Source organism: Salvelinus namaycush, chromosome 6 (genome assembly GCF_016432855.1).
Source record: "Salvelinus namaycush isolate Seneca chromosome 6, SaNama_1.0, whole genome shotgun sequence".
Lineage (NCBI taxonomy): Eukaryota > Metazoa > Chordata > Actinopteri > Salmoniformes > Salmonidae > Salvelinus > Salvelinus namaycush.
Window position 1 is genome coordinate 409,805 of NC_052312.1, and position 20,709 is coordinate 430,513.

At 46.3% G+C, this 20,709-nt stretch overlaps 1 protein-coding gene across 1 annotated transcript in view; it reads right to left on the reverse strand.

Moving 5' to 3' along the window:
- The window catches only part of LOC120049439 (zinc finger protein 638-like), a 71,594-nt gene extending 57,259 nt beyond the window's left edge, over positions 1–14,335 (reverse strand). The window contains exons 1-8 of the mRNA XM_038995706.1: positions 14,321–14,335; positions 10,987–11,069; positions 7,781–9,731; positions 6,292–6,353; positions 5,977–6,009; positions 5,282–5,599; positions 4,948–5,084; positions 2,211–2,473 (exon numbers count right to left, since the gene is read on the reverse strand). Of these exons, the coding sequence (XP_038851634.1) occupies positions 2,211–2,473; positions 4,948–5,084; positions 5,282–5,599; positions 5,977–6,009; positions 6,292–6,353; positions 7,781–9,731; positions 10,987–11,069; positions 14,321–14,335 (2,862 nt within the window). The remainder of the gene's footprint in view (positions 1–2,210; positions 2,474–4,947; positions 5,085–5,281; positions 5,600–5,976; positions 6,010–6,291; positions 6,354–7,780; positions 9,732–10,986; positions 11,070–14,320) is intronic.
- Positions 14,336–20,709: the final 6,374 nt, after the last annotated feature.

A 20,709-nucleotide genomic window follows, 5' to 3' on the forward strand; every position in this document is an offset into this window, starting at 1 on the left:
GTTAGAGCGATATATATATTTTTATTTATTATTCATGCCGCCCGCCAGCGGATTTTTTTTTGCGGCTCACCAGTTCGGGAACCGTGTGTGTCCGACCGATGCAGGACTGTACTAATGAATAGCCCAACAGGGTACAAGCAGATAAATAAATAGGTTTCCTATAGCCACTTTGCTGCTCTACAGGTGAAAATGCAGATTGCTAATAGCTGATGATGTGGACCGGGCTACATTCATGGTCTGATACGGTGCAGTCGGAAAATATTCAGACCCCTTCCCTTTTTTCCACATTGTTACGTTTCAGCCTTTTTGAAATGGATTAAATTGCTGTCATCCCCCACAATACCCCATAATGACATAGCAGAAACTCTTTAGGAATTTGTTTTAAAAATGACATTTACATAAGTATTCAGACCCTTTGCTAAGAGGCTCGAAATTGAGCTCAGGTGCATCCTGTTTCCATTGATCATCCTTGAGATGTTTCTACAACTTGATTGGACTCCACCTGTGGTAAATTCAATTGATTGGTCATGATTTGGAAAGGCACACACCTGTCTATATAAGGTCCCACAGTTGACAGTGCATGTCAGAGCAAAAACCAAGCCATGAGGTCGAAGGAATTGTCCGTAGAGCTCCTAGACAGGATTGTGTCGAGGCACAGATCTGGGGAAGAGTATCAACATTTGGAAGAAGTTTGGAACCACCAAGACTCTTCCTAGAGCTGGCCGCCCGGCCAAACTGAGCAGTCGGGGGAGAAATGTGTGTCAGTCTGTCTCTTGTGAAAACAGTGAACAACTTGTGAACATTTCTGAATTATAATATATAATGGTCACTGACAGAGCTCTAGAGTTCCTCTGTGGAGATGGGAGAACCTTCCAGAAGGACAACCATCTCTGCAGCACTCCACCAATCAGGCCTTTATGGTAGAGTGGCCAGACGGAAGCCACTCCTCAGTAAAAGGCACATGACAGCCCGCTTGGAGTTTGCCGATGAGAAACAAGATTCTCTGGTCTGATGCCAAGCGTCACGTCTCGAGGAAACCTGGCACCGTCCCTACGGTGAAGCATGGTGGTGGCAGCGTCATGCTGTGGGGATGTTTTTCAGCGGCAGGGACTGGGAGACTAGTCAGGATCCAGGTAAAGATGAACGGAGCAAAGTACAGAGAGATCCTTGATGAAAACCTGCTCCAGAGTGCTCAGGACCTCAGACTGGGGTGAAGATTCACCTTCCAACAGGACAACGACTATAAGCACACAGCAAAGACAACGCAGGAGTGGCTTCGGGACACGTCTCTAAATGTCCTTGAGTGGCCCAGCCAGAGCCCGGACTTGAACCCTAAAGAACATCTCTGTAGAGACCTGAAAATAGCTGTGCAGCGACGCTCCCCATCCAACCTGTCAGAGCTTGAGAGGATCTGCAGAGAAGAATGGGAGAAACTCCCCAAATACAGGTGTGCCAAGCTTGTAGCGTCATACCCAAGAACACTCAAGGCTGTAATCGTATACACATTTTTTTTTACGAACTATGCCAAGGGCCCATGAGCCTAATGACTTTCACTATTTGTCTGTTGTCATAATCATCTATATGAGCATTTGGCTGACCAGTGGGAAACAGACGCCACCCCGCCTACCAAGATGGTCCGGATCGGTTCTGATCTAACGGTTCTGATCGAATGGTTCTGATCCAATGTGAATTTGCACCAACTCAGCCAAAATCAAATACCATCCAGCGTTGACAACTGTCGTCTGGAGCAGTCAGACCTCTCCGGTGACTTTTAAAATGGGGACAAACTAGCGACAGATTCAGGGGGGGGGTGAAAACGCTACGTCGAGGGACCACAGCTGTGCCGCAAAGCATATCTGTACCTAAAATACTCCGTACCTAAAATACTCCGTACCTAAAATATTCCGTACCTAAAATACTCCGTACCTAAAATATTCCGTACCTAAAATACTCCGTACCTAAAATATTCCGTACCTAAAATACTCCGTACCATAGTCAGACCTTTATTACGACGGCAGTTCAAATGGGTTAAAGTTGTTAGGAGACCAACATTTTTAGGCACTGAGCTGCCCCCCCCAAGCGATGCTAATGTTGACCATTCACAACATCCATCACAATGACATCACGATCAGCTCTCTGATGGTCTTCACCATGTGGAAGATTCCATCTTATCAGTGCTATTTTTTTTTTTTTAAACACAAAGCGCATACCTTGGAAGAAGCTGAGCTGGATGATTTGAAGGAGGATTTGGAAGGTGAGGAGGATTTCTTGGTTGATGCCCTCCCAGATCCTGTGACTGCCTTGCCACCCTTGGATGTTCCCGTTTCAGTCTTCCGAGAGGAGTGGCCCCTCTTGCCGGCACCTCCCTTGGCGGACGTGGCGCCTTTCTTTTTGGCGAGCTCTGCCAGGAGAGCAGGGGCCAGGGACTGCATCATAACTTCTAGACTGGTGTTCTTAGTCAGGGAGAGGCCAGCTGGAATACAAAGGGATGAATCAAAGAGAGGCCAGCTGGAATACAAAGGGATGAATCAAAGAGGCCAGCTGGACAAAGAGGGGGAGACACAGGCATGGGTTAGGGAGAGGAGAGGCCAGCGGGAAGGAGAGGGGGAGTCACAGGCATGGGTTAGGGAGAGGAGAGGCCAGCGGGAAGGAGAGGGGGAGTCACAGGCATGGGTTAGGGAGAGGAGAGGAGAGGCCAGCGGGAAGGAGAGACACAGGCATGGGTTAGGGAGAGGAGAGGCCAGCGGGAAGGAGAGGGGGATACACGGGCATGGGAGAGAGGCCAGCTGGCAGGAGAGGGGGAGACACAGGCATGGGTTAGGGAGAGGAGAGGCCAGCGGGAAGGAGAGACACAGGCATGGGTTAGGGAGAGGAGAGGCCAGCGGGAAGGAGAGGGGGATACACGGGCATGGGAGAGAGGCCAGCTGGCAGGAGAGGGGGAGACACAGGCATGGGTTAGGGAGAGGAGAGGCCAGCGGGAAGGAGAGGGGGAGTCACAGGCATGGGTTAGGGAGAGGAGAGGCCAGCGGGAAGGAGAGGGGGAGTCACAGGCATGGGTTAGGGAGAGGAGAGGCCAGCGGGAAGGAGAGGGGGAGACACAGGCATGGGTTAGGGAGAGGAGAGGCCAGCGGGAAGGAGAGGGGGATACACGGGCATGGGAGAGAGGCCAGCTGGCAGGAGAGGGGGAGACACAGGCATGGGTTAGGGAGAGGAGAGGCCAGCGGGAAGGAGAGGGGGAGTCACAGGCATGGGTTAGGGAGAGGAGAGGCCAGCTAGAAGGAGAGGGGGAGTCACAGGCATGGGTTAGGGAGAGGAGAGGCCAGCGGGAAGGAGAGGGGGAGACACAGGCATGGGTTAGGGAGAGGAGAGGCCAGCGGGAAGGAGAGGGGGAGACACAGGCATGGGTTAGGGAGAGGAGAGGCCAGCGGGAAGGAGAGGGGGAGTCACAGGCATGGGTTAGGGAGAGGAGAGGCCAGCTAGAAGGAGAGGGGGAGTCACAGGCATGGGTTAGGGAGAGGAGAGGCCAGCGGGAAGGAGAGGGGGAGACACGGGCATGGGTTAGGGAGAGGAGAGGCCAGCTAGAAGGAGAGGGGGAGTCACAGGCATGGGTTAGGGAGAGGAGAGGGGGAGACACAGGCATGGGTTAGGGAGAGGAGAGGGCATGGGTTAGGGTAAATTGGGTCAGATAAATAATGTACTGGTTCTCTTGACCAGAGTGTAGAAGAATGAATCAATGTGATTTCCTTGATTCTTCACATCCTCTCGACTTACCTTCCTTCTCAAAACTAATTGGAGGAGAAAAGTTCCTCCCCTCGGACCTTCTCCTCCAATGCGCTTTTGAAGGCGAGAGGAATCAAGGAAAGACCATTGAGATTCATTGCACCTCTTCCCACTGCATCATTAACCTTCAGGCTAAGACTGGCCCTGGGCTAACCTTCAGGCTAAGACTGGCCCTGGGCTAACCTTCAGCCTAAGACTGGCCCTGGGCTAACCTTCAGCCTAAGACTGGCCCTGGGCTAACCTTCAGCCTAAGACTGGCCCTGGGCTAACCTTCAGCCTAAGACTGGCCCTGGGCTAACCTTCAGCCTAAGACTGGCCCTGGGCTAACCTTCAGCCTAAGACTGGCCCTGGGCTAACCTTCAGGCTAAGACTGGCCCTGGGCTAAGGTCAGTGTTAACCCTGGGCTAACCTTCAGCCTAAGACTGGCCCTGGGCTAACCTTCAGCCTAAGACTGGCCCTGGGCTAACCTTCAGGCTAAGACTGGCCCTGGGCTAACCTTCAGCCTAAGACTGGCCCTGGGCTAACCTTCAGCCTAAGACTGGCCCTGGGCTAACCTTCAGCCTAAGACTGGCCCTGGGCTAACCTTCAGCCTAAGACTGGCCCTGGGCTAACCTTCAGCCTAAGACTGGCCCTGGGCTAACCTTCAGCCTAAGACTGGCCCTGGGCTAACCTTCAGGCTAAGACTGGCCCTGGGCTAACCTTCAGGCTAAGACTGGCCCTGGGCTAACCTTCAGCCTAAGACTGGCCCTGGGCTAACCTTCAGCCTAAGACTGGCCCTGGGCTAACCTTCAGCCTAAGACTGGCCCTGGGCTAACCTTCAGCCTAAGACTGGCCCTGGGCTAACCTTCAGCCTAAGACTGGCCCTGGGCTAACCTTCAGCCTAAGACTGGGCCTGGGCTAACCTTCAGCCTAAGACTGGCCCTGGGCTAACCTTCAGCCTAAGACTGGCCCTGGGCTAACCTTCAGGCTAAGACTGGCCCTGGGCTAACCTTCAGGCTAAGACTGGCCCTGGGCTAACCTTCAGGCTAAGACTGGCCCTGGGCTAACCTTCAGGCTAAGACTGGCCCTGGGCTAACTTTAGAATGTGTGAACACTCATTTTGCCCCGGGCTAAAAGCGGTCTCCTCACCGGGCTGTAAACACGATAATTGTTCCCTCTCTCTCTTACCAGATGACTCCAGTAGCTTCTTGGCCAGTCTCTCAGCACTGCTAGACTTCTGCTGCCTGCTCTTCCCTCCTCCTCCTCCTGAAGGGCTGTTCTTCCTCGTGTCCCGGCGCTCCCGCTCATAGCTCCTAGAACGCGACCTGGATTAATTAATTAACTTAATTATTTGAATTAATTTTATTACACATAAAAAAATATTCAGATATAAATAGACATTTAAAATCCATAGAGTAGCTTTCATTCATCTGAAAACAACAATACATACATAAAAAATAATATTATTAACTATAAATAAAAAAGCACTACAATAGTCTATTGACTTATTCTGTCATCTTACCTCCGGGATGAAGAAGTAGTCCGGGGCGAGCGGGAACGCCGACGTTCCCGATCCCAGTGCGAAGAAGACGCCGCCGGAGGGTCACGCTCCCGGCGCGAACCAGGAGACCGGGAACGCCGTGTGGCGGCGCTGTGTCTACGTTCCCGGGATCGTTCCCTGGATCGAGGTCGGCGAGCAGCGGAGGAGGACGAAGTGGTGTGGTAGGAGGAGAGGCGAGGAGAAGGAGAGCGAGACCAGGACGGAGAACGGGAGGTGGTGTGTGTCGTCTGACGACGTTTGGAGGAAGACTGGTTGTTGTTATTTCTACTGGGAGCAGGGCTGGAGAGAGAGAAAAGGAGGGAGAGAGGAGAGGATGGAGAGAGAGAAAAGGAGGGAGAGAGGAGAGAGAGAAAAGGAGGGCGAGGAGAGAGAAAAGGAGGGAGAGGAGAGGATGGAGAGAGAGAAAAGGAGGGAGAGAGGAGAGGATGGAGAGAGAGAAAAGGAGGGAGAGAGGAGAGGATGGAGAGAGAGAAAAGGAGGGAGAGAGGAGAGGATGGAGAAAGAGAAAGGGAGGGAAGGAGAGAAGGGAAGTAGGTCAGTAAGCACAGCCCGAAGAAGTTATTCCGGTTTAAAATGTAAAACTGAGTCAGCGATGACCTTCAGAGGGATAAAAGCTCTCTTTCGCTTCTACTTTAGAGCCCAGGGAACTTGCTCACCTTGTCACAGTTTCCCCGTTCCAGTCAGGATACCTGGAAGAAGGAAAAGGGTGATTAGCATAAAAAGGTACAATGTGATGGCGATCGTTGGGTGTAGATATCAAATCGCCTTTCTGCGATTCCTCGCATCCTATCTCCTCCGCCTCCTTCTCAACTGTATTGGAGGAGAAGCTATCGAGTCCCTCCACTAGGACTTTCTCCCCTCCAACGGACTTAGAGAAGGAGATGAGGGGACACGAGGAATTGAGGAAAACACTAATTTAGAAAGAGCCAGGCAGAAATTAATATTAAAAAAAGACAGAAGACATAACCCACAATTTCCTGAGCAGCCGGCAGTTGTCGATGTGTAGGCTGGTGTTTTGATGCTCTATCCAGTTCTGGTGATCAAAACAAAACAGAGACGACAGTCAGTCTGAGTCTACTTCACCGCCCCCCCCCAAAACCACTCCACATCAAGTCCTTTCAATATTAGTTTCCCACCATGCAGCTAGTGCAACGTGCGTTTTAACACAAAGTCCAATTTATCTGCTTTACATAGCAGGAGTTAGTTAAACATGTCATAGTACAAATAAGGCTAGTTATACTCTCTGCCTGTTCTTCCAAGAAAAACACTAGGTAGGTACGGCAAGAGTCGGTTTGGGGGAAAAGATGTCTGATGGGAAAAGCAGCATCTGGAATCTTCTCTGTGGATTCTCTGGAACGGATTCTCTCGGCAGCCATCTTCTTCCCCCCCAAAAAAAACTATTAACAAAGTAACTAAATAAATTGTATGAAAAAGTTGGTAGAGGAGTGTGTGGTGAGAGTTACTGTCATTGGTTTACACAGTGTAATGACATAGGGGATATGGATTATCCAGGGGTTTGAGTGAGATATAGAGATATATGTGGCGTAGTTAGCTAAATCATTCATTAATTGACCGCGGTAAAGGCCTATTGATAGAACAAGGGAAGTTGTTTATACAGAGTGGGAAAAAAATGAGGCCGACTGGCAGCTTCTACTCTTCAAAACACCATCTGCCTCAGGCAAATCATGGTCATCGACAGTCACAAATAAAACTCAATGTCTTATAAAGTTCAACACAAGGCAAACAAATACAATGACAATATTTCAAGAGGTTAGGAAAATAATATATATATAAATAAAAAAATCTCATGACATATACAGTATTCAATTATTACAATATAATGTTGACTGCTGTCCAGGATTTGATGTTTACATTTTCCTCGAAGCAACACAAGCAATTTGGTAATATTTTACTGTAAAAAAACATTTTCACATTATTTCCTTAATTTCATCCGTTTTCAACTTTTCAACATCTCAACTCACCGTGCCTTGGGGAGGAGGGGGTGGGGGGCAACGAGTGATAATCACCTAGCTAGACTTAAGTTTCTGAATTAACAAAACGGAACACATTCAACAAGAGAAGTCCTGAGATACAACATGAGGTTCAAAGATATTCAAAACCAAAAAAATCAGTACGAAGTGGTTCAGACCTGGGTTCACATACTATTTGACCTTCCAAATACTTTATATTTGCTTGATTAAACTCCTGAAACTGCAATCAAGGCAGGCTGGAGCAGGGCTGTCGTCGGAGGGCCAAAACACCCGTTTAATTATCTGGGACCGATTCAGACCTGGGGATACCAGGTAGAAGCAAAAAAAAAAAAAACTGTCGTGTTTCGGGCCTTCGAGGACCAGAATTGAACAGCCCCTGAGCTAGAGAAAAAGCATCAAAGTATTTGAAACGATTTGAAATAGTATTTTAACCCAGGTCAAGACAGGTTATGGTATGAGGAAAACTCACCTGTAACTGGGCACATTCTACGTTACAGAGAGAACAGGTATGAGGAAAGATTCTGGGAGAAGCTGCGGAGTAATCACTCATCGTGGTTGGGGCCGGCAACTTCGTCGGCATCATCAACGTTGGGGGTGGGATGTTCATCTGCTGGAACATCGACGGCGGTGGACCCATCGGGGGAGGCGGACCAGTCACCGGAACGTGACCGGGAGGAGGAACCGACGGATTCATGATGGGGAATAAGGGAGGCCACATGAGGGGTGGCGTGGGAGGAGGAAATCCGACCGGGACACCTCCAATCCTGAGTCCTGCATCTCCTCCAACACCACCACTAAGAACCACCAGGTCGGACCGAGGCTGAACCTGGCCTCGAGCGGCGCCTCGATTCTGAGATGAGAGGAGTCGGTCGAGTCCTTGGTCTCCGCCGTGGACAGGGATGTTCATAGGTTTGGGTGCTGCTTTAGATAAGTCGTGGGTTCTGAGGGTCTTTTGGGTTAGGCTGGAAGGCGGAGGAAGACCGATACGAGTGTCATTCTTGGGGAGAGAGATAGAACTCTGGACTGCAGCGCTGCAAATCTGCTGTTGTTGGGTACGCTGCTCGGAAAGGACCGAGGTCATGGATCCTCCAACACTAACGTACGGCGTCCCAGTGTGCCCGCTTGGAGAGTCTCTGACTACGGCGTATTTGAGCGACTCTCTCGGGAGCGGATCTCGCCCGCCGTAACTATTGGATCGAATATTATCATAACTGCCGTATTTAGTAGCATCAATATTTCCATAATCGATAACTTTGCTCTGTCCTCCACCTAAGTGGTCCGACCCCGGGCTGGGTCTGTCGCCAGCCCGGGGCCGATGGTCCACATCCATGTTTCTATTGGCCTTACGGATGCAGATGTCTCGGAGGATGAAGGGCAGGTTGTCTGGGGTCAGCTGATCGTCTGGATAGTGGCTCAGGAGCTCCAGGTCCTCGTTGGACAAGCCGAAACTCGCCAGGATGTTGCTGGCGGACTCTGACGTGTACCGGGCTGGAGGATTGGTGCCAGACGAGGCGGAGACACTCGTGAGCGCCTCAGAACCCATTGAGGTGGGTCCCGGCTCTCCCGCACCCACAAACCCAGAGGTTTGGCTTTGGTACATCTGGGAGGGGGAAGGGGACGACTGAGGGAGTGGGGAGGAGAAGGGTTTAGAGGAAGCAGACTGGGTCAGGTGGCCAGACCAGGAGGCCATGGAGCTCTGCTGGTCGCTGCAGGACCGGCCAGGGTTGTAGCTACCCATAACTCCGCTAGACGAAAGCTCGTCCCTGGGGTCGCGACTCAGGCGAAGATTCCTGGCGTTCATTTGGGCCTGCTGGTTCTGTTTCTGCTGCACCATCTGGCTGAGCATCCTCACATCCTCTCTGGCCCAGCGGATGTGGTGGTCTATAGAGGTCTCCATCTCCGGGGCCATCCCGGCTGATCTCTGCCCCAGGTTGTACCCCATCGAGGACATCATGCCCCCCTGGCTGGAAAAACCAGAGGAACCACCAGCAGAGACAGGGCCCAGACCTGAGCGTGAGGCCATCAGAGGGTCCATCCCAGACTGGGCTTGTGGGAATCCATACCGTCCCATCTGGGCTGGTGTTCTCTGTGCTTGTGAAGAGTACTGACCCCCTAACGGATTATATTGGGGATGGTACATGTTATTGGTGGTGGCTGCTGCTTTCAAGAGGTTGAGGAAGAGGGCAAGAGGAGGATGGGGGTGAGGCGAGGGTAGTGGGGGGTTGGCGCAGGTAACGGCGTTGGCGATGTTTCCCGCGGCAACGAGCTGATTGATGGCGAGCTGTGCTTTGAGCTGGGCCAGAAGCAGGGAGGCGTGGCATAAGAGGCGCTGCGGGGGCAGGATCCCAACTCCCAGCCCTCCAATCAGACTCAGCGGGCTCGAAAGGGGAGCAGCACAACGCTCCAATAGCAACGCAAAGCTGAAAGAGTTGGAGAGGAGAAAGACACAGAGAGGAGGATTATTGGTTGGGTCTTCTCTCTGGCTCGCCCTGTGACAGGGCTACAGACAGTAGTAATCAAACTGGAAAACAAGACTGGATTTTTGGGATTGATCAGTTTGGTCAGTTTCCATTTTGTTTCACACAAAAGCACTTTCAAATCAGTTCCGATCCAGGTTAAACTGTTCTAGAACAGCTTCTAGAACATCGGGCTTCTGTTGGTTAGGTCTAGACAGAGCAGAGGATTGTTCCTGTGTCTTCACTGGAGAAAACAAAAAACTGCAAGCAAACAGGGAACAGACAGGTGGGGGGGGGGGGGGAATAGGTGGTCATCGTAAAAACGTACAAACTTAATGCACAGCTTTCGTGAAATTTGAAAGACGGTGAACAGCTTTCGAACAAAGATTAGACATTAACAACAACTGATATTGAGCCATACTTAATATCCTGTACAGCATAATATAACGTACTAATAACATACTAATAACATACTAACTAATAACATACTAATAACGTACTAATAACATACTAATAACATACCAATAACATACCAATAACGTACCAATAACGTACTAATAACATACTAACTAATAACATACTAATAACGTACTAATAACGTACCAATAACGTACCAATAACGTACTATAACGTACTAATAACGTACTAATAACATACTAATAACATACTAATAACATACTAATAACATACTAATAACATACTAATAACATACTAATAACATACTAATAACGTACTAATAACGTACTAATAACATACTAATAACATACTAATAACGTACTATAACGTACTAATAACGTACTATAACGTACTAATAACATACTAATAACATACTAATAACATACTAATAACATACTAATAACATACTAATAACATACTATAATAGTTTATCCTTTCCTTTAGGGCAAAGACGCTAAGACAAGCTTGCATCAAATACTAGTTTAGCTAAAGTAACAGTAGTGGATCAGATTTAGCTAAAGTAACAGTAGTGGATCAGATTTAGCTAAAGTAACAGTAGTGGATCAGATTTAGCTAAAGTAACAGCAGCGGATCAGATTTAGCTAAAGTAACAGTAGTGGATCAGATTTAGCTAAAGTAACAGCAGCGGATCAGATTTAGCTAAAGTAACAGTAGCGGATCAGATTAAGCAGGTTACGCTATTGATTATGAAGGTGGAAATCAAATTTGAAAAGGTTATGGGAACGCATAATCAATAACATACCATGGGACTTCCCCAAGACAATTATCCGAATGCCGTATAGCCACTTGGGATTCCGCTAAACCAATCCATGACTCCAAACCACACTAAAACAACACGGACAAGATTACCATCTTAAAATGTTACTTCCAGCAACAACAAAAAAAACTAAGTAGTTAAAGTCAAGCGTTGAGACATGAAAAGGTGAACTTCTAACCTGCTTAATAAAATAAAAAACTGTTTGAGAGAACCCATCACCTGCAGAGAAAGACGGTGTGTAAAAGTGGCCACTGGCCAGGAGCCAAGAAGGTGTAAGGAGATAACCGTACGAGAGCTACTGTGGTTGGCTCAGCATATAAACCGTAACGTTCATCAAGCTTCATGTCAGGATATTATATGGTGATAGGATGGCTGTAGAGTTTTTTTCGCGTGATAATTATTTATTTTTTTAAACGCAGAGAGAGATCGTTTGATGATATAGACCTGACCGAGTGGCAGGCCGCAAACTACTGCATTTAAATAAACAAAAACAAGTCCAATACTGGCATAGCAATGTAAAAGGTCTATATAAATACATTTTGGCAGTGACACAATACTATGTTAATACATGATTCTACAATACTATGTTAATACATGATTCTACAATACTATGTTAATACATGATTCTACAATACTATGTTAATACATGATTCTACAATACTATGTTAATACATGATTCTACAATACTATGTTAATACATGATTCTACAATACTATGTTAATACATGATTCTACAATACTATGTTAATACATGATTCTACAATACTATGTTAATACATGATTCTACAATACTATGTTAATACATGATTCTACAATGTTGCAGTGATGAGTGGAACGAAGCCTATAGGCTTGATAAAATGCTACATCTTTTAGCAACAAACATTGTATTATTATGATCATTATCATCATCATTATTATTAAGCCCAATGCTGGACGAATGGGGCCTAACTTTACTCCTTCTAGTTCAAGGACCTTACATGTTCTGTTTAGAGGTGAATTGGCTCTGGAAGCCAAATAATCCATCTAAAACATAAATCAAATTGCCCGTACGATTCTAGAAACATAAAACTCACATCAAAATAATTTTACAAATACAGTAATAACGATTTAATCCGTTTCATCACAGTCGTAGACGACAGTGTTTTTCAGTAACAACACGTGTTTTACGGACGGTCTTCCGTCTGTTTTCTGTAAACATGCCCTTTAACATGGAAATATGGCCGTGTGGATACCCTAAACCTATAAAAAAATATATATATATATTAATGTAAGTTTTTTAGAATAATACTTACAACACCGTACTGCGATGCGTGTTACACCGCGTACAACACACAAGTTAATACAGAACACTGAATTTGACATACGCGTCGAAAACACACCCGACAGCGTCATCGCATTTAGGTACACCAGAATTACATTCATTTCCAATGTAACGTCGCGTTCGCCTTGCAGCTTTGCGTTGCAGAGGCAGTTGCGTTCTGTGTGTGTTACATACGTTGGATTTATCAAACGTACGCGGCAAAACTGTATGCTGTAGACGGCTTGACAGAAATAGTAGCAGAAGGTGAAAGTTGAACTTCTGTTGCACTCACATCCAGATGATGCCGCGTACTGCTTTACGCCACGACGCAGTCGGTGTGTTCCAAGCGAAAGTCTTCACAATCCATGTGCCGCATCACAACAAAATGAATCACGCTACACATTAGCACAATTCTTCAGTTGTTTACTACTGGTGAGTACGGGCAATGCAACTCACAAGTTTTTAAAAAATGTAATTAAATGCAGGGAACACACACTGCAAACTAGTCCAGCAGATGAGTCGCAGCGGTGCAGTTTGCCTCCCAATTAAATTATCTTCTGCCGGAATCGCATACAGTTTGAAAACCTCTACAATATCGGTGGGTCCCCCGCGGGACGGTTGAGCTAACGTAGGCTAATGTGATTAGCATGAGGTTGTAAGTAACAAAAACATTTCCCAGCACATAGACATATCTGATATTGTCAGAAAGCTTAAATTATTGTTCATCTAACTGCACTGTCCAATTTACAGTAAATATTACAGTGAAATAATACCACGCTATTGTTTGAGGAGAGTGCACAGTTATGAACTTGAAGATGTATTAATAAAATATTCTATACAAAAATTTGAATAGAAATGCAATGGTTTGATGGATCAGTCTAAAATGTTGCATATACACTGCACATACACTGCTGCCATCTAGTGGCCAAAATCTAAATTGCGCCTGGGCTGGGCTGGAATAATACATTATGGCCTTTCTCTTGCATTTCAAAGACGGAACAAAAAAATACAAAATAAGTTGTTTTTTCTTTGTATTATCTTTAACCAGATCTAATGTGTTATATTATCCTACATTAATTTCACATTTCCACAAACTTCAAAGTGTTTCCTTTCAAAGAGGTATCAAGAACACGCATATCCTTGCTTCAGGGCCTGAGCTACAGGCAGTTAGATTTACACGGAACCCAAACCGGCTGCGCGCGTACACCATCATGCATAAATGTATTTTGCCCCCCTACACCAAACGAGATCATGACACGCAGGTTAAAATATCAAAACAAACTCTGAACCAATTGTATTAATTTGGGGACAGGTCGAAAAGCATTAAACATTTATGCAATTTAGCTAGTTAGCTTGCACTTGCTAGCTAATTTGTTCTATTTAGCTAGCTTGCTGTTGCTAGCTAATTTGTCCTGGGATATTAACATTGAGTTGTTATTTTACCTAAAATGCACACGGTCCTCTACTCCGACAATTAATCCACACATAAAACGGTCAACCGGATAATTTCTAGTCGTCTCGCATCCTTCTAGGCTTTTTCTTCTCTTGACTTTATATTGCGATTGGTAACTTTCATAAATTAGGTGCTTTACCGCCACTGACCTCATTCGTCTTTCAGTCACCCACGTGGGTATAACCAATGATGAGTTGGCACATGGGTACCTGCTTCTATAAACCAATGAGGAGATGGGAGAGGCAGGACTTGCAGCTCGATCTGTATCACAAATAGAACTGACTTCTATTTAAGCCCTAGCAATGTAGACGCTCATTGGCGCGCGAGCAGTGTGAGTGCAATAATTGAATAATATAGATTTCTACATTTATTTTGCAACGCTCGCACACACGACGCGAGCGGTGTAGTCAGCCTGTTAGGTATGTCATTTTAGCATATTTTCTTTTTTAAAGGGGCGGATCCTTAAGAGGTTTTAAAGCAACCGGTGTGCACAAGGTGTCATGGTACACCAGAGGTACATTCACTTCCAATGGAACTCAGCAGCATTGCGTTCTGTGTTATGCATACGTTGGATTTATCCATAGCGTAGACTTAAAGAAACAAGGTGAACGTTGAATTTCTGCTGCAGACATATCCACAAAACATTTTGGATTGCATAATGAAAAAAGTTTGACTGCAGAATGTATTATGAAGTGTTGATGTCGGTCTGATCAAGGCGTAATGTTCAGACCAAGTCTTGGGGCTCTTAAAACTTCCCCTTACAGAACAAGCCTTCCGTCAATGATCAAATCTAATGTTATTTGTCACATGCTCCAAATACAACAGGTAGGGAGGAGGGGGGAGGCTGCGTTTGTTAAAAATCAGCAGGCTATAGCCATTGCTTGCCTGCTACAATGTAAATGTTCACCTGCAAGCAATAACGTTGGCTGGATATTTTATCTAAAAAAAAAACAAATCGAATCAAATTCAAATAAATATGAAGGTAAAAAAACTGGACCTAAAAGTCGTGTATCCTTTAAAAACGCCATATGCTTCTTGGGAAAAAAGAGCGGATGGCCTTGGTCGTCCTAGCCGACAGAAAGTGTCAGGTCAGAGACCTAGCAAACCTGCGCCGTGTTCTCAATTGGCTTAAACGACGTCTGCGCGAAAATCATTGGTCTGATGCTGGTGGCGAGACAAGAAGCTAGCCACCGAGCTAGGTAGCTGACCAACTAGCTAGTGTTACAACTTGCAAAATGCCTTTCAGTCCACAAATTCAAATCGATAGCCATGCAAATTCACAAATAATAAAACTCTGCCAATATGTAAACTTCACTAACAGAAATGTAGTAACTAACGTTATGCTAGTAGTGTCAAGTGTTTTACAGGCTGACAAACAGTTAGCCAACTAGCATTGCTTGCCAAACAATCATGTGTACGTGCTACAGCCAAAGATATTGGGCCCTTAAACAAAGATATGTGATATATCATATAGATTATCACAGAAAACCACAACATTGGTTGTTGGCTAGGCTGTGATAGTTTAGCTAGCTACTTGGCCTTGCTTCTTCAACTTTCCGCAAACATCAGCCCGCCATTTTGGATTTCCTGTTTCGTATTAGCGCCGTATGCTACAAAGGCCAAACCGACAGTTTCTACTTCCAGACAACGGTATTGTCCGTCCGTCCGTCTTAAATCAAAGATATGAACAACAAATAATCTCGTCTGTCATGTGAAATATGTTTTTATGACATACCTTCCGTTATTTTCGTTTGTTTTCTATCTAGATATCTCGTAGTTTACTGAATTTTCTTTTCCGGCGACTCCCGGACGCTTGACCAAAGATTTTTCTATAACTAAACCAAGATAGACCACAGCCAGTCGTTTCTAAATGAGTCATAGTGGGCAGAACAAACAGGAAGGTGGGCAGAGCCAAGCACAAGCTAGCGATATCCTATTGGCGCGTTATAGCACACGTTTGCATATTTCCGTTAGGGAACGCCTACTATAAACTGCGCGTGTGCAATAACTCAATTCATATTTTCACTCCCTCTAAACAACGTACTTTTTTTTTATACACCTTTGGCAAAAGGCAGTGTCTACAAAACTTAGTCCACTCTGTTCATAACAGATTCTAGTTTTGGTTAACAGAAAACTGTATTGAGACTAAATGTTTAATCGATGAGAAAATTAGCAGAATGTCAGCCAAAATCCATCACCTTCCACCTTCTCCCACTCCGGGCCACTTGGCTTCCTCTCACTACCTACCATATGTTCTCTCTGTGGTAAAACTGAGTAAAAACAGATGTGCTCTTTCGTTTATTTCACTCCTCCCACAACACACAGACCCGACCAAATGAAAACAGAGCTGTAGATAGAAAGACATTGCATTAAACATTTTCACCAGATGGGGGAACTCTAGCCCTACAACATCAAATTCACAGTTCAAATCAAATCAAATGTTATTTGTCACGTACACATGGTTAGCAGATGTTAATGCGAGTGTAGCGAAATGCTTGTGCTTCTAGTTCCGACAATGCAGTAATAACCAACGAGTAATCTAACCTAACAATTCCACAACTACTACCTTATACACACAAGTGTAAAAGGATAAAGAATATGTACATAAAGATATATGAATGAGTGATGGTACAGAACGGCATAGGCAAGATGCAGTAGATGGTATCGAGTACAGTATATATATATGAGATGAGTAATGTAGGGTATGTAAACATAAAAGTGGCTAGTTTAAAGTGGCTAGTTATACATGTATTACATAAAGATGGCAAGATGCAGTAGATGATATAGAGTACAGTATATACATATACATTATATTAAGTGGCATTGTTTAAAGTGGCTAGTGATACATTTTTGATCAATTTCCATCAATTCCATTATTAAAGTGAGCTGCAGTTGAGTCAGTATGTTGGCAGCAGCCACTCGATGTAGTGGTGGCTGTTTAACAGTCTGATGGCCTTGAGATAGAAGCTGTTTTTCAGTCTCTCGGTCCCTGCTTTGATGCACCTGTACTGACCTCGCCTTCTGGATGATAGAGGGGTGAACAGGCAGTGGCTCGGGTGATTGTTGTCCTTGATGATCTTTAAGTTAAGCATCAGTTAAGCAACTGACCAAGTTATAAAGTATGTGTTAGCTCCTCAAGCTAATGTTATAGGCTTGAGCTCAGAGGGTTAACACAGTTTTAATGCATGCAGGAGGGACCCAGGTTCAAATCAGCACCACTGATGAGTATTCCACCAGACATGGAGGTATGAAAGGAGATGTGGCAGGAGGAGAAGGATGGAGGTATGAAAGGAGATGTGGCAGGAGAAGGATGGAGAGATGATGGAGGTATGAAAGGAGATGTGGCAGGAGAAGGATGGAGAGATGATGGAGGTATGAAAGGAGATGTGGCAGGAGGAGAAGGATGGAGGTATGAAAGGAGATGTGGCAGGAGAAGGATGGAGAGATGATGGAGGTATGAAAGGAGATGAACAGGGGGGGTGATTTTTATGGTGGATGAGAATCAAATCCATTGCCGAAGTAAGACTTTATTGGTCCGTCCTTAGATTTGTAGCGTCTGGGTTCACCCCGTTCATATGAGTTGGAGTAGCTGTCTAAGTGTGTAAAATTATCCTGCCGCGAATGATGTGCTGAGGTCTACTGCCATCAGACGCCGCATGTGTCACCGTACTACCCACTACCCCTTCACAGGGAAACGACAGGCAAACAGTCCCACTACCCCTTCACAGGGAAACGACAGGCAAACAGTCCCACTACCCCATCACAGGGAAACGACAGTCCCACTACCCCTCCATCACAGGGAAACGACAGTCCCACTACCCCTCCATCACAGGGAAACGACAGGCACACAGTCCCACTACCCCTCCATCACAGGGAAACGACAGGCACACAGTCCCACTACCCCCCCATCACAGGGAAACGACAGTCCCACTACCCCTCCATCACAGGGAAGAGACAGGCACACAGTCCCACTACCCCTCCATCACAGGGAAGAGACAGGCACACAGTCCCACTACCCCCCATCACAGGGAAACGACAGGCACACAGTCCCACTACCCCCCATCACAGGGAAACGACAGGCACACAGTCCCACTACCCCTCCATCACAGGGAAAAGACAGGCACACAGTCCCACTACCCCCCATCACAGGGAAACGATAGGCACACAGTCCCACTACCCCTCCATCACAGGGAAACGACAGGCACACAGTCCCACTACCCCTCCATCACAGGGAAAAGACAGTCCCACTACCCCTCCATCACAGGGAAAAGACAGGCACACAGTCCCACTACCCCTCCATCACAGGGAAAAGACAGGCAAACAGTCCCACTACCCCCCCATCACAGGGAAGTGACAGGCACACAGTCCCACTACCCCTCCATCACAGGGAAACGACAGGCACACAGTCCCACTACCCCTCCATCACAGGGAAAAGACAGTCCCACTACCCCTCCATCACAGGGAAACGACAGGCACACAGTCTCACTACCCCCCCATCACAGGGCAAAGACAGTCCCACTACCCCCCCATCACAGGGAAAAGACAGGCACACAGTCCCACTACCCCCCATCACAGGGAAACGACAGGCACACAGTCCCACTACCCCCCCATCACAGGGAAACGACAGGCACACAGTCCCACTACCCCTCCATCACAGGGAAAAGACAGTCCCACTACCCCTCCATCACAGGGAAAAGACAGGCACACAGTCCCACTACCCCTCCATCACAGGGCAAAGACAGACAAACAGTCCAAGCACATCTACAGGTGCTTCTACACCTGCATTGCTTGCTGTTTGGGGCTTTAGGCTGGGTTTCTGTACAGCACTTTGAGATATCAGCTGATGTAAGAAGGGTTTTTATAAATACATTTGATTTGATTTACATCTTTTCCACTGTAACTAGAAAAACAACATGCCATTTAACTCTTCAGTCTCAGCTCCTTGCTTCTGCATCTGAGGAACACCATCTTTTCACTTTCACTCATATTTCTATATTTCTTAATTCTATTATTTTACTTTTTAGATTTGTGTGTATTGTTGTTGTGTATTGTTTGATATCACTGCACTGTTGGAGCTAGGTACACAAGCATTTTACGACACCCGCGATAACATTTCCTAAATATGTGTGTGAGACCAGTAAAATTTGATTCCATTTTTTTGATTTGATGACTGGTGAAGGAAGTCAGAATGCTTTGGCTGTTCCCTACTGACAGATATCCTGGGGGTTGATAGAAGGAAGTCAGAATGCTATGGCTGTTCCCTACTGACAGATATCCTGGGGGTTTATAGAAGGAAGTCAGAATGCTATGGCTGTTCCCTACTGACAGATATCCTGGGGGTTGATAGAAGGAAGTCAGAATGCTATGGCTGTTCCCTACTGACAGATATCCTGGGGGTTTATAGAAGGAAGTCAGAATGCTATGGCTGTTCCTCTACTGACAGATATCCTGGGGGTTTATAGAAGGAAGTCAGAATGCTATGGCTGTTCCCTACTGACAGATATCCTGGGGGGTTATAGAAGGAAGTCAGAATGCTATGGCTGATCCTCTACTGACATATATCCTGGGGGTTTATAGAAGGAAGTCAGAATGCTATGGCTGATCCCTACTGACAGATATCCTGGGTGTTTATAGAAGGAAGTCAGAATGCTATGGCTGTTCCCTACTGACAGATGTCCTGGTAGAAGGAAAACATCCCGGCCCAAGCAGGTAAATATCAGGATTCATTCATCACGATGAGACTTGGGGCATCATTGAAGGAGAAGGTCTGAGGTGACACTGAGACATAACACAGCTGACAGAAATAGGGAGGTTAGTATGAGTATTGGAACACAGCTTTAGTCTTCAGTCTGCCTGACTGGCGTTGGCTGTCCAGACTGACTGAGGGAGAGGATGGCTCGCTCCATTCTGTTGCACCTACAGTACTGTATGTCCCATCCTCGCATGGGGTGGATCAGTGTGTGTGTGTGTGTATGACTGTGGGTGTGTGTGTGTGTGTGTGTGTGTGTGTGTGTGTGTGTGTGTGCGTGTGCGTGTGCGTGTGTGTGTGTGTATGTGTGTGCGTGTGCGTGTGTGTGTGTGTCACTGTGTGTTTGTATGTCTGTGTGTGTGTGTGTGTCACTGTGTGTTTGTATGTCTGTGTGTGTGTGTTTGTGTGTATGTGTGTGTGTATGTGTGTGTGTGTGTGTTGTGTTGTGAATTACCACAGTGCTCCATCACACCACTTGACCCCGTTGTCCTACTTAGGTTGTTGCTAGACCACATAGAGCAGAGATCGTTCATTAGCCAATCGGAATCAGAGATGAAAGGTTCAGAACACTTTGATGACCAATGAAATGTGAGATTTTAGGCCCCTGTGGTTTCTATTAATCAGGTTTATTCTTCAACATCCAAACAGGCAAACCACTAACTATAAGGCTGTAAACAGTACGATATACCACTACGAACATAGGAGCCTTGATTTATAATGACTCCGAGATACTATTTCATTGGGATGAAGTAGTGTTTTAGGCTCAGCAGTGGCAGTAATATGATATGATAATATGCCAATTGAAACTTTGCCTTGGGTTTTATAATAGGAGGTTGGAGAGCCTTCCTATCAGCTGTGTTGTCAGACTCCCTGTGTGTGTTGGAAAACACAGCCTTGGTTTTGTCATTCTAATGGGACTTACAGAGTTAGATATATTTATATCAGATATAAATCAGTATTTTGATTAAATTATTCTCCAGGGGACGAGCGGCAGGCTAACTCCGTGCCACAGAGGCTTTACACTCGACCACCCTGGGACAGCTGGGCTGGCGGAGGGGGGGGGTATTTTGGGCTGTCATCTCTGTCCCCTGTCAGACTTTCACTCTGCTCTATGTCTCATACCGATGAACTCATTCACACGCACGCACGCACGCACGCACGCACGCACGCGCACACACACACACACACACACACACACACACACACA